At 36.9% G+C, this 14,433-nt stretch overlaps 1 protein-coding gene across 4 annotated transcripts in view; it reads left to right on the top strand.

The window, feature by feature from the left end:
• BDP1 (B double prime 1, subunit of RNA polymerase III transcription initiation factor IIIB) overlaps window positions 1–14,433 on the top strand; it is an 84,513-nt gene that overhangs the window by 7,116 nt on the left and 62,964 nt on the right. For 3 of the 4 annotated variants that reach the window (XM_013972732.2, XM_013972733.2, XM_013972729.2), the window contains 5 exons: window positions 1,514–1,645; window positions 2,779–2,912; window positions 4,114–4,208; window positions 10,556–10,610; window positions 12,312–12,455. In XM_013972732.2, the coding sequence (XP_013828186.2) occupies window positions 1,514–1,645; window positions 2,779–2,912; window positions 4,114–4,208; window positions 10,556–10,610; window positions 12,312–12,455 (560 nt within the window). The remainder of the gene's footprint in view (window positions 1–1,513; window positions 1,646–2,778; window positions 2,913–4,113; window positions 4,209–10,555; window positions 10,611–12,311; window positions 12,456–14,433) is intronic. The other variant, XM_013972730.2, reaches the window with a different exon arrangement.

The following is a 14,433-nucleotide window of genomic DNA, read 5'->3' as shown; positions in this document are numbered from 1 at the left end:
TCTGTGTCTCTCCAAGCAAACCTATTTTTTTTCTATTTCCTTTTCTTTTCTTTGTTTTCCATTTTCCCCTTTTGCCTTTTCTTTTTCTGTCTTTCCTTTTTTTTCTTAGCATTTTGTACATACTGTCCTTCAATAGGTATAGTTTTGACACCACTACAGAGTCCCTTTTTGCATACATGCTTTCACTGTCATATATATTAGTTTATTCCTAGGAAATGTCTGCAAAAAGGACTTTCCTGGTGGTCCAGCGGGTAAGACCCTGTGCTTCCACTGCAGGGGTGTGGGTTCAGTCCCTCGTCAAGGAACCAAGATCCCATGTGCCACATGGCACGGCCCAAAAATGAACCCATGTGCCACATGGCATGGCCCAAAAATGAAGAAGAAATCCCTCCCGAGACCCTGGAAGTTATCGTGGACTTGTAATTGTGGAAAAATAGCAGAAACATTGGGATTTATTATTTCAAGTAATAATCCTTAAGTAATGATTACCTTTTTAGGTGGGGTGGATCATACACACAGCTTGTGGGATCTTAGTTCTGTGACCAGGGATTGAACATAGGCCAGGGCAGTGAATGTGCCTAGTCCTAACTACTGGACCGCCAGGGAATTCCCTGTCATGACTAATCTTTTTCTTAGACCCTGCATTGCTTTATTTTTTAATTAATTAATTATTTTGGCTTCCCTGGGTCTTTGTCTCTCCTCGGGCTTTCTCTAGTTGCAGTTGAACAGGGGCTGCTGTTCAGTGCAGTGTGTGGGCTTTCTCACTGTGGTGACTTCCCTCGCGGAGCACAGGCTAGGCGGGCAGGCTTCAGTAGTTGCAGATGCAGGCTTAGTAGTTGGGGCTCGTGGGCTTAGCTACTCTGGGACATGTGGAATCTTCCTGGACTAGAGATTGAACTCCTGTCCTTTGCATTGGCAGGTGGATTCTTATCCACTGTCGGGAGGTCCAGAAATAGGCTTTGTTTTTACAGGTTTATAGGTTATGCTTCTTTCAGTAAGACCTTAAAGTGATAATCTAATTGAATGGAAAGTGTATGAAATTTGGAACCATTATCTGGAATACTGTGTTTGGCTTCTTGGTCTACTCTGATTGTTGTGTAGTCTAGAGCAACAGTAATTTATCGTCTCCAAACATTGAATGGGTGTGAAAATCTAACCCCCAAGGATTGTTCTGAAGATGTAATAAAATGGTCTGGAAATTAATTCTGTATGGGTTATTTTTTATTAATTTTATAATATCTGTATGGTTTACTCCAGTGCTCTGTTGAGACAGAATAGATGAGCATTTATTTATCTTTTCAAAGAGAGTAAAGACTTCTGTGAAATGCTGCTAGATTTGAGGAAATCTTATAGCCATGGTCTCAATAACACATAGTATTTTCAGTTAGGTTACAGCAAAAGTGGGAAATAGCTATTAACAGAAGGTTGAAGGTGCAATAGTTTGTTTTAGAAGTTCATAGTATTCAGGGGATGTTTCTGATGGCCGTATGAACTAACCTACCTTGGCATTCAGTAGGCAAGAAAGCAAGACTACTCCTGATGGTGAAGATAACGACGAAGTAGAAGAAGAGTTGGATGAGGGGCCCTTGCTGGTTCCTCGAGTAAAAGTGGCAGAAGATGGTTCTATTATTTTGGATGAAGAAAGGTAAGTTAAGAGAGAGAGAGATTGTGGTTTTGAGAACAAATGAGTTTTGTCTAATGAGCAAGATTGAGTTTCTGTATTTCACACTGTCACGTTGACTGATGTTTATATTTGCGTAATAGATGTTATAAATAGAAGGGTGGGTTATATTTGTTTATAATTTTTAGCAATATTTTCTAATTGTGTCCTTTATATGAGAAGATGGTACTGCTGACCTACCACCCACTTATCTACTACCATTGTTTTACTAATTTTACTGGTAGTTGAAATGAGCTATTGAACTAATCACACGCTGTCCGCAACTAAGAATACATTTCAAAGATTAATTCGGCCTTGATGTCAGTACTTATTAACTATTACCATATTCTGGTTGTGGTGTTAACTGTTGAAAATTCAGTGAAACATATTTTTTGGTTTTTAATTAACTTTCTGGTTTAATTTCTTAGTTATAACATTAAATTTCTCAAATTTGGCAGTATGAAACTTACTTCTCTTTCCAATGTGTGTTTCTTAAAAAAAGAAGATAAACTAGTTAGGGAAAAAAAAAAAGAGGGATGGAAGTCTCCTTACAGTTTAATTAATAATTGTTTTACAAGATATAAATTCTATGATAAATGAAAATATAATGCTGTTAATAATAACTGTTTATGCATGTTGTTTTCCACTATTTTGTGATGATTTTACTGTGATGATGATTTTATTAAATTGTTAAAAGCATATTTAACTGCTTTGTGTGGAGGAATATAAAATGTAAATATCAAGTGTTTATATTTCTCAGTATCCCCTATTGGGTATTGCATGATAAGATATGTTAAATGTAGGAGACATGCAGAAGTCAGTAAAAAACAGTTATTTAGTTGGCCCAGAGATATTTTACAGATTTTATATTGCTACTAAGGATTTTGAAATCAAGTTGGCATTAATTTTTGCTCCCTAGCAATCACATTTTAAATGAAAATTGGCAGATTCTTAGAAAATATGCATACTTCAAATGTATATTACTTTTTTGTTTTTTTGTGTTATACTTTTGATGTGGTTTTTGGCATGGTAAATTTCAGAATATAACTATTAAATCTCATTTACTATTTGTTTCCTTACGTGTTTAGTGTGGATCTATTTAAAAATGTTTCTTTCAGTTTAACTGTAGAAGTTTTAAGGACAAAAGGTCCCTGTGTTGTTGAGGAAAATGACCCCATATTTGAGCGTGGTTCTACAACTACATATTCCAGCTTTAGGAAAAGCTACTACTCTAAACCATGGTCAAATAAAGGTAACTGATTTTCATTTTAAACTATGTAGATTATTTATTGGAAATGAAGTGAATTTGTTTCTTGGTTTCTGTGTTATACCAGGTATCCCCTGAGTAAAAAAAAATGAAATGCAAGCCAGCTAGTTTTTTCTCTAGCTAATTTTATTGGCACCTTTCCCCTGTCTCCCACCATAGAACTATGCCTCTGACTTTATCTTAGACATCTTTTTAGGGGTTAGCCTTATGATCATTTCAGCTGGAATATTCTTCATTGTCAAATCCTTGTGCAGCAAATATCATTTTAATGAAAAATTACCAATATTTTTAATGCTCATAATAATATTCTACCTCACTATTGTGTAATACAGTCTTTAATGATAAAAAGTACATGTAAAAAAGTATATATTACCTACTGCATGTTGTTTGTTTTACTTAATTTTTATTGTAAAAATAATACAGTTTGTTTTGGGAAAAAATTCAGACACAACAGAGTAATACAGAATGAATTTCTGACTTCTCCATTCCTGTTCTCTTGAGGCTAGTTCTGTTCTTGAGTATTTTTCTGGCTACTTTCCTTTCATGTACACATCTTAGTTGCTTATATACCAGCAATATACTGGTTCTTTTTTTTTTTTCCAATATGCTAGTTCTGACTGAAAGTTTTCTTCAAGGCACTTGAGACCAGATAGGCAGAATGCCTTTTCAGAAATTCCAGCTACTTTAGTATGAACATGCAAATTTCTTAAACCATATTTTTATATAAAAGTTTAAAGAAGGTGTTTTTAGATCCATGAGGCTTCTTGCAGTAAAATTGAACTATTTCTGTGTATGTGTTCATAGGTATATTTCTGTGATTAAAGATTTGATGGATTTTAATAAGAAACTTCAGTATTGTCAAATTTACTTTTAACTCAAAATATATACTTACGGAGGGCTTCCCCGGTGGCTCAGATGGTAAAAAAGTCTGCCTGCAATGCAGGAGACCCAGGTTTGATCCCAGGGTTGGGAGTATCCCTTGGAGAAGGAAATTGCAACCCACTCCAGTATTCTTGCCTGGGAAATCCCATGGGCAGAGGAGCTTGGTGTGCTACAGTCCATGGGGTTGCAAAAAGTCAAACACGACTGAGCGACTTAACACCTTTATATACTTATGTAAGATTTTTTTCCTCTGAAATATTTATAAGATTAATTCTCCATCTTTCTAAATCTTTTATTTTTACAGAGACAGATATGTTTTTTTTAGCCATCAGCATGGTAGGAACTGACTTTTCTATGATTGGACAGCTTTTTCCTCACAGAGCAAGAATAGAAATTAAGGTAAAGTAAACCCATTACATTTGTTGATTGAAAAGAGATTAAAAATTACTGTCTTTTAAACCTTTGGTTGAAATCTCAGTCCATCCTTTTTTACTACTGTTTTTGGTACATCTGTCCTTAATCATTCAAAAAGTAGTGTAATATATTTCTCAGTCCTAAAATGAGTATTGTCTCTTTAACCCTCAGTATTATGTGTTCTTGTTTATATCTTTCCACTTCTATAATGGATTTGAGGGCGTGCCAACAAAGCCAGTGAAACAGATACAAGTAGAGTTAGATAATGAAGAGGAATAAATGTACAGAATTCTGGGGTTAAGGATAGATTTTTGAACACAAAACGTATCTTTGAATTTTCTAGGGAAAGAACATGCTGAGTTGTGTAGTTCTCTAATTGTTGCTTTCCTGCTGCTGCTAAGTCGCTTCAGTCGTGTCCAACTCTGTGCGACCCCATAGACGGCAGCCCACCAGGCTCCTCCGTCCCTGGGATTCTCCAGGCAAGAACACTGGATTGGGTTGCCATTTCCTTCTCCAATGCATGAAAGTGAAAATAAAGTCACTCAGTTGTGTCCGACTCCTAGGGACCCATGGACTGCAGCCTACCAGGCTCCTCTGTCCATGGAATTTTCCAGGCAGGAGTACTGGAGTGGGTTGCCATTGCCTTCTCCCTAGACCACTTTAACTTTGAGGACAACCAGTGATACTTTTTTTTTTTAAGTAATATTATTAACAACAGCAATGATGTTTATCAATTAGTGCTTAAATATGCCTAAAAGAATGATCTTTCTCTGTCTTACAGTTCTTTTTGTTGAGAAACCTCATCATAAGTTTCCTGGGTTGGAGTGCATTTGAGTGCACACTGTGTTGCTAAAATGCATTTCTAAGTCATAGTGAGATATTTTTGGAGACGGAAATGGCAACCCACTCCAGTATTCTTGCCTGGAGAATTCCAGGGACGGGGGAGCCTGGTAGGCTGCCGTCTATGGTGCCGCACAGAGTCGGATACGACTGAAGCGACTTAGCAGTAGCAGCAGCAGTGAGATTTTTATGCAACCATGGGCTTTCTTTTTCATTAATTAAAAGGACCATTAGGAAAGTTAGATTTTTTTTGGAAATAGATCTGGCATAGACTGATTTACTGGGAACCATTGTATAGCGTAATGGTCTTTCTATTTCTGTAAAAGATGAGGGATCTTTTATATTCTTTATGTTCCTTTTTGAATATTGATCTCTGATACAATGAGAACAAAATGTTAAAGTGTTTGAAGGCTAGAAGTTGATTGTTTAGGGGAGCTCTTGGATCTGAGTAATTAATGATAAATCTGTCACTAGACTGTTCATGGGGTTGCAAACAGTCGCATACGACTGAGTGACTGAACTCTGACACTGTTTCTCTTAAAAATAGTTTAGACTCTTCCCTTAAAAATTTAGTGTGGTCCCAGGAAGTCTTTGGGAAAAGTACAGAAAAGTAAAAATGGACTAGTAAATTATATTGAGTTGCAAATTTTGAACCAACCTTGCATTGCTGTGATAAATCCCAGTTAGTCATACTGTATTCTTTTTATATGTTACTGATTTTTAATATATTTTCTTGAGGATTTTTTGTATCTTTTGTTCATGACAGTATTGGTTTGTAATTTTCTTTTAGTGCCTTTGTGGTTTTGGTGCCAGCATTTTGGTGGTCATGGAAAATGAGTTGGAAAGTGTTTGCATCCTGAAATCTGAGAAACTTTATTTAGGATTAGTATTATTTCTCCTCTTAATGTTTGATGTAATTTACCAGTGAAATTGTCTGGGCCTATATTTCCTTTGGAGGAAGGGTTTTCATTATCAATTCAATTTCTTTAATAGAGATATGGGTATTTACATTTTCAGTTTCTTCTTGCGTCAGTCTAGATGCTAAGTTGTTGAATTTATAGGCATAAAAATTTCATACTATTCACTTACCATTTTAATGCTTGTAGGATTTATTGTAGGATATATCTCACTGATTGATGATTTTTCTTTCTCTCTTTTTTTCCCTTGTCTTGCTAAAGGTTTTTGACCTTGCCAGAGTCTTTTAATGAATCAACTTTTAGCTATGTTATCAATTGTATGTATGTTTTCATTGTTTTTTTTTTTTAAAGTTTAGCATTTTCCTTTCTTCAGGCATACCTCATTTTATTGCACTTCACACATACTGCAATTTTTTTTAAAAAATTAAAGGTTTGATGATGGTTTGTTTTTTTTTTCCTATTTTTTAACAATAAAGAATTTTTAAATTAAGTATATACATTGTTTTTCTAGACATAATGCTATTGTACCCCTAACAGACTACCTCAGTGTAATGTAAACAGCTGTTTTGTGCCCTGAGAAACAAACAAAAACCTATGACTCGCTTTATTGCACTATTCACTTTATTGTGGTCTGGAACTGAACCCGCAATATCTTCAAGGTTTATGCCTATACTTACTTTGGGTTTAATTTGTCTTATTTTTTTCCCTTAGCTTCCTTAGATGAAAACTTGGAACGTAGATTTTAAACTGTTCTTTTTTTAATTGAAGACATTTAAAGCTATATAGTTTCATATAAACTGTAGACTTATAATATCGATAAGCTGTTTTCATTGTCATTCAGTTCAAACTATTGTCTAGTTTCCCTTGTGATTTCTTCTATGACATGCCAGTTATTTAGAAGTGTGTTTAATTCCCAGTGTTGGGACATGTCTAGATATCTTACTGTTATTGTTTTCTTTGCCACTGTGAAAGTCACAGCACGTAATCTATAAGATTTCAGTCTTTCTGAAATTTGTTGATTGTATCTTAAAGCCTGTCGTACTGTCATCTTGGTGAGCGTGCACTTGAAATGAACATGTCTTCTGCAGTTGTTGGGTATGGTGTTGTCTGAGAGAAGAGTTGATGCTTCTAATCACAGTTACAGATTTCTGTTTCTCCTTTTAAATTGATCAGTTTTTGGTGTGATTTGAACTTCATGTGTATTGAAGTTCTTTTATTGGGTGCATTCACATTTTAGCTTGCTGTTGAATTGATCCTTTTATTAGTAGGAAATGTCCCTATTTATCTTTGCCATCATTCCTTGTCCTAAAACAGGGGTTGGGAGTCCTGATCCTCCTTACAGGCAAGAATATGAGTATAACTTCTGGTTGGCCTTTTGTATCTGTGTTCCCTGTTTCTGGTACTCCACTTATATGAGTTAGTTTGCGAGACATTGTACTACAGATTACTAATGCTCTGTCCATTGTTTTCCCATTCTTTTTTCTTTATTTCAGTTGGTTAATTTCTGTTACCATGTTTATAGATTCACTGATCTTATGTTCGGCTGTCTTCAATCTGCTGTTAAGTCCATTAGTGAGGGTTTCATTTATGGGATTTCAGCTTGGTTATTTTTCCTAGTTTCCATTCTTATGCTGAGATTTCTGTATCTGTTCATTCCATATTTTCCTTTGAATTCTTGAACATATTTATAACAGCTGCTTAACTTCCTTGTCAGCTAATTTCAACATCTGAAATCTGTTTCTGTTGACTCTATTTCCTTGACCATGCAGCACCTTTTCCTATCTTTTCTCATGTGTTTTGTGGATTTTTTTTTTTTTTAATTGCAGGCTGGACATGGTGGATAATGTGTTACACAGTGTTTGAATTATGTTTGTTTTTATTTTTTCCTTCAGAATGTTTATTTCTGTATTGTCAACTCTCCTTATTCTTATGAAGTCTTGGTTTTAGGCTTTCTTAAGACTGATCCTTACTCTAGGTTTCTCATCTGAATTACAGAAGATAATTTGAGTGACTGTTTTCTGATTTTTCCAAGCACGGTCATGTTATACCATTCTAGATATATAGGGACGAAGATAATTCATTACATATAGTAGATCCCTTGGGGCGCTGGGGCTTAAGTCTCATGCTACAACCCTGACTGAGAAAGGCTGCTCTGAGGTGTGACCCTGTCTCTAACTGGTGATTGTTCTGATGTCTGAGCTGAATGTGTGGCTGTTAAACAAAGGTATGATGAACCCTGTCATCTCCCTGTGTTACATGGCTTCTAGGATCTTCTTTCTGCTCCCATCCCCGTAGTAGCTATTCTCTACTAGACTTCATGCTCAGGGCATACGGAGCCCAGATGTGGACCAACCACCTCTGGGATACCTCTACCAGATTCGTGGGACTCCTCTTTAAATAGCTCTCTGCTCTGTAGAACCTGCCTCTGAAGGTACTTTACTTCCTCAGCTCAGTGGGATCTCTGGGCTCTGTATGGCCTTTCTCTCTCCTTGGTAAGGAAATTTAGCCCAGGGAGAGAGTCAGGGCGAAAGTTGGTATATCTTTTGTGTTTCCCTTCTTTCTGGGATTGTGGAATTGTGGTCTTGCTCTTCCAAGATTGTAGTCTTGTCCAGTGTTTAAAAATAGTTGATGCATTTATTTTGTTCCCTTTTAAAGGTATTTATGATGGGTTGGATGTGTGGAACAAGTCCATTGCCACTTACTTTGTCAAGGCCAGAAGTGGAAGTTATGGGATTTATTTTATGATCATGGAATTTGGCTTACAGTGATTCCTGCATGGATTCAATGACTAATATCAGGAAATTCCCTGGTGGTCCAGTGGTTGGAACTCTGTGCTTTCACTGCTGGGGCCCAGGTTCGATCCCTGGTCAGGGAACTAAGATCTCAAAAGCATGATGAGGCCTAAAAATGTGTTAATATCAACACATTCTTAAAAGTTTTAAATTGTCCTGGACTGTATTCTCAATTAGATAAAATATATTGTAGCTATGTTTTAAAATTGAATAATGCCTAAAGCCTATTGGCATTCTTCAGGATGTTTAGTGATTGTAGCCTGTTACTTTTTATGTGACTTCTGTTATGTGTAGATATGACTTTTGTTAACTTTTGAGGAAATATTTAAAGAATAATATGATCTTTAAGGGAGAAAGATGATCTGCTTTAGAAACTTCCATTTTACTTGGTAATAAGGGTTAGGAAGAACGGAAAAGAGGAATAATCTGTAGATTGAAAAATGTTAGTCATATAAAAAAATTGTGTCCAACTTTTTGTGACTCCATGGACTGCAACATGCCAGGCCTCTCTGTCCCTTACCATCTCCCAAAGTTTGCCCAAGTTCATGTCCATTGCATCAGTGATGCCATCCAGCCAGCTCATCCTCTGACCCCCTCTTCTCCTTCTGCCCTCGGTCTTTGCCAGCATCAGGGACTTTTCCAGTGAGTCAGCTGTTCACATCAGATGACCAAAATACTGGAAAATATAGGAAAGGTTAAACTGTAGAGCCTAATGATGTACCCTTAGATGATAAACAGTAAGGAAGTGCAAGAAAGTGATTGCTTTAAAGTCAGGTTAGTGGGTAGTTTCTTTTGGAGGGAAGAAGGGGTCAGTGAAGAGGTTATTGTGTGTGATTTCTCTCTCTCTTTTCAATAATATGATTTTTGTATTAATAAAAGCTTTTAGAGCACTGATCTGTAAAGGGAGAGACTGGCTAATCATTCCCTCCCCTAGGATGTGTGTGTATGTATGTGCCCTCAGACTTTTTTTTTTTTTTTGCCCTCAGACTTTTGAAGGTCTTGGGATGCACTGAACTTTAAACCTTAACCATCTCCATCTTAAAGGAGGTTATCTGGAATAGAATTGGATCTTAGGATGCATTGAGCCTTAAACCTTAACCATCTCCATCTTAAAGGAGGTTGGTTATCTGGAATAGAATTGGATTTTAGGATGCATTGAGCCTTAAACCTTAACCATTTCCATCTTAAAGGAGGTTATCTGGAGTAGGATCTTAGGATGCATTGAGCCTTAAACCTTAACCATCTCCATCTTAAAGGAGGTAATCTGGAGTAAAATTGCAAATGGGGCTCTTTGGTGCTCAGGAAAGCAAGGTTCTAAAGATAAACTTGGCCAGCTTCAAAGTTTTTCTCAGCTGTTTCTGTACAGTTTCCCCTTCATGCTGTTAAAAACATATTAGAATAATAATGTAAAAGGTTTAACTTGATATAAGTATACTAATTTTTAAAGAGTTAATACTAGTTAGCTTAATTGATCACAGTTTGATCTGTTTCCGTGCTAGTCAACTTTATTTTTTATTTTCTGTCCTCTGTAAATCCAGCTTCCATTGATAATTCATGTTATTGATCTTGAGGAGCACAGAGCTTGGTAGAAATCTTTCATCTCTGTTTTTTAAGAGCTATGGGTTTAAGTAATTTGCCTATTAGCAAGTTATTTATTATTCTCTATTTATTAGAGAATCATATGTTATTATAAGAATTTTACTTTGATGTAATTTTTTAAACATAATATTCACTTGTTTAACAGGAGAAAATTACCATAGGGTTTGTTTTGTTTTGTTAACAGAATAAATTTAAACGTGAAGAGAAAACAAATGGATGGAGAATAGACAAAGCATTCCGTAAGTATTAACATCTCTTTAAGAATGAATTGTTTGAAGAGCCCCACAAATGACCAATATTTTGTCTTTGGTCTCAGTGTGTTTTAGGTTTGTTTTATCTCCCTGTATTGTCATAGGAAGAGTAGCACTGGAAATTTTTCTCTTTAGCAGTTCGGGTCTGGCAGATATAGATTTGTAGGTAAAGGAGTAACTAGAACATCAAGTAGCAATTAAGCAGGTTTCTGAGTCCCAAGAAATTAGAGGGACTGAGGAAACCATTTCCAAATGCTGTTTATTCTGGGGAATTGTATTGAAGAAGTTCCTTGTTTCTGGAAGACACTATTAAATGATTCCTTACAATGGTAAGTCCATTATTCAGTTGGTAATGCAGACCACCTGCCCTGTTCCAGCTGCTGTTGCAGGCACCGAGAATATCACGGTGAGCAGGACAGCTGAGAATCCTGCTTCTACAGCCTTCAGCCTAAGTGGGTGGGGGAGGAATATAATTGGTGAGCAGGATAATTTCAGATAGCGATTAATTTCTAAGAATCAAAAAAGAGGGAGTTTGGATATTCAGGGAAAGTCTGTCTAAAGGTGTGACGTTTGAATTTAGGCCTGATTTGAAAAAATGATGTATACCTTTCGGTTTTTAACTAATAACCTCATTAAAATGAGGCTGTTAGTTTCTCTTTAAGTCCAGAGAAATACATCAAGGGATTTGTAAAGAAAAACAGACTTAAATGTACTGTTTAAAGTAGTTCCTGTATCCTTTGTTTGGAAGATAATTACCAACATTTCATGATTAATGTGTTCTATGTTCATTTGCTATAGTGCTAATCTTAGGAAAAAATTCTAAAGAGAGGTACTTAGATTGTGTAGCTCTGTACGTTTATTTTCTGAGTCTAGACGCAAAGGTAGATGAGTGGACACTGCACCTTATCAATGTGGTATTGAGTCCTCAGGAAAACCATTTCCAGGAATGGCTCCTGGAGGATCTGGAATGTTGTAGTCCTCAACTCTCTCCATTTTAGAGAAGTGGTCTTGAAACTTTTCATTATATTTAGTCAGAAAAGAATCCATAAATCTATGAACAGTCTTTATGGGATGTGGAGTCATTGTTAAACCATTCTAAAACCTTTAAAATTCACTGTTTGGTGCTGTATAATAGAAATTACTTTACTGTTAATGGGTATTTAGTGGAATAGTCCTGATTAATGTTCATTTACTTCCTCCTTTGCTGATATTTGAAAGAGTAAATCATGAAAGGTTGTAATAAAGTGAGCACATGAAATTGAGAACTTCTTAGTCATTCCATTGTTCTAAAAAAGTATATTTATAACTATGCACAGTGTAATTTATAGTTTGACTTTTGATAAATAATTCACCTGTGTAACCACCACTCTAAACAAGCCATGAAACATTGTCATCACTCCAGAAAGGCCCCTCTTTTCCCTTTCTAGTCAGTCTCCACTCCTAATCCCAAGCCAGGCAACCACTTTTTTCATTTGAATCATCATAGGTTAGTTTCTCTTGTTCTAGAATGTCGTATTTTATTGTTCAGTGGGATTCTGTTATGTGACTATACTATAGTGATTAAAGTTGTTTGTTCTCTTGCTGATAAGCTCATTTGCTTTTGATGTTATGATACTTAAGAAAAATTAAAACTTGGAAGTTATTTCCTTTTTAAATAAAAACTTGAAGGTTCTTTTTCTTTTTAAACAGAGGAAAAGCGCCCTTTTGACTTCGATTTTTTTGCTCATTTGCTTCAGAAAGTTCTTGCCGAAGAAGAGAAAAGAAAACAAAAATCTGTTAAAAATCAGAGTTCAAAGGAGAAGAAGTCCTCTAAATCACGGAAAAATGTAAAAGGTACTTATTGAAAAGAGTTATTTTACTTAGTAAGAATAGACTTCCTGTACTGTCCCTAAAGTCTTAGGGCACTCACACATGGTTCAGGCCGCTGAGACCATTAAGACGTCTGATCGGAGGGCGATGGTTTTTCTGTTTTCTGGTTAGCTGGCCACGAACAGCAGCTCCCTTTGTAGTTTTATAACTGGTGTAACTGGGCTGTTGGCATCTTCCTTGTGTCTGGGCACAGTTGTAGCTACTAAAGGAGAGTCAGAACTTTGAGGTGTCATGTTTGCTTATTATTTTTCTCTGTAAATAAAATCTGGCTCGAGTCAAATATAATGAAAAATGGAAGTCTAATACGTTGAGCTTGTGACTAAATTGTATTGTTTGAGCACAACTTATTTCTGAGGGACTTATACCAGGTAGGAAATTTTTTTATGTGGTTATTTCTATTTTTAGGATTATCTTTTCTTAACTATTTGAATTTTGATCTAAGGACAATGTTTAGCTATTATCTTATAAAGGATCTTTGAACTATAGGGAACCTTATGTGTTAGCCGTACATCCCAGCCCCTTTCCTTTTGTTTTAATAACCCAGAAATAACCTCAGAGATCCTGTCATTTTTTCTTAACGTATCACAGTGTTAGTAGTGACAGCAGCAGAACTCAACCTAGAACTGGGAGAGTCTGTGATGGGGAACCCCAGGAGGAACCCTAGATTCAGTTATTTGCTAAGACTCACAGGACTCCGCATATAGTTGTACAAATAGCTGAGATTTATTACAGTGAAAGAATGCAGAGCAAAATTGGCAGAGAAGGAACAAAGGTCCAAGTCTCGGGGAACCTGGTGCAGGTGTCCGTGAGTCACACGGGATGCACTTAATTTCCCAACATCATGTAGGAATGAGGTGTGTAAGGGGTCCAGTGCTTAAGACCCCACCCCTCCAACGCAGGGAGCGTGAGTTTGATCACAGGTTGAGGAGCAAAGGTGCTGCCCTGGCTGCTCAGATTAAAGAATCTGCCTGCAGTGCAGGAGACCTGGGTTCGATCCCTGGGTTGGGAAGATCTCCTTGGAGAAGGGAATGGCTACCCACTTCAGTATTCTTGCCTGGGAAAGTTCATGGACAGAGGAGCCTGGTGTATTACAGTCCATGGGGTCACAAAGAGTCAGACATAACTGAATGGCTAACACACTGGGGAAATAAGATCCCACATGCTGTGTGGTATAGCCAAAAAATAAAAAGTAAAAAAAAAAAAATTATCTACCAGGGAAGCTTGTTACCACGTCAGCACCCAGGGTTTTTATTTAGAGGTTGGTCATGTATACACCATATTCCTGGCACGTACCAGAATTCAAAATGCCCAGAAGGAAAGCAGTTGTTCAGCATAAACCATATTGTTTGTTTAAACAGTTTAGGTACAGTGAGCCACTTTCGTCGGTTAGGCTGACAGAACCCCAGACCCAAGTTTCCAGACACAGCCCATGGGTCAACCTTTTATGCAGGCCTTTCAAAGGAGTGCAGTGAGCCCTGCTTTGTTAACTTTCTCTGCACAGAGCCAATATAGAACTTCTTTCTCTAGAGCATAGTTCCCTGTCTTTCTAAATGTAGTGTTAAAGACTGCAAAGTCGTTTCATTCTTTAGTCAATTTTTTAACTTAATTTAGCCCTGGGAAACTAAAATAAATATACTCAGTTCAGTTCAGTTCAGTCGCTCAGTTGTGTCCGACTCTTTGCAACCCCATGAATCGAAGCACTCCAGGCCTCCCTGTCCATCACCATCTCCCGGAGTTCACTCAGACTCATGTCCATCGAGTCCGTGATGCCATCCAGCCATCTGTCGTCCCCTTCTCCTCCTGCCCCCAATCCCTCCCAGCATCAGGGTCTTTTCCAATGAGTCAACTCTTCGCATGAGGCGGCCAAAGTACTGGAGCTTCAGCTTTAGCATCATTCCTTCCAAAGAAATCCCAGGGTTGATCTCCTTCAGAATGGACTGGT

This window comes from Capra hircus, chromosome 20, assembly GCF_001704415.2.
Source record: "Capra hircus breed San Clemente chromosome 20, ASM170441v1, whole genome shotgun sequence".
Lineage (NCBI taxonomy): Eukaryota > Metazoa > Chordata > Mammalia > Artiodactyla > Bovidae > Capra > Capra hircus.
This window is presented reverse-complemented; position numbering and strand designations above follow the sequence as displayed.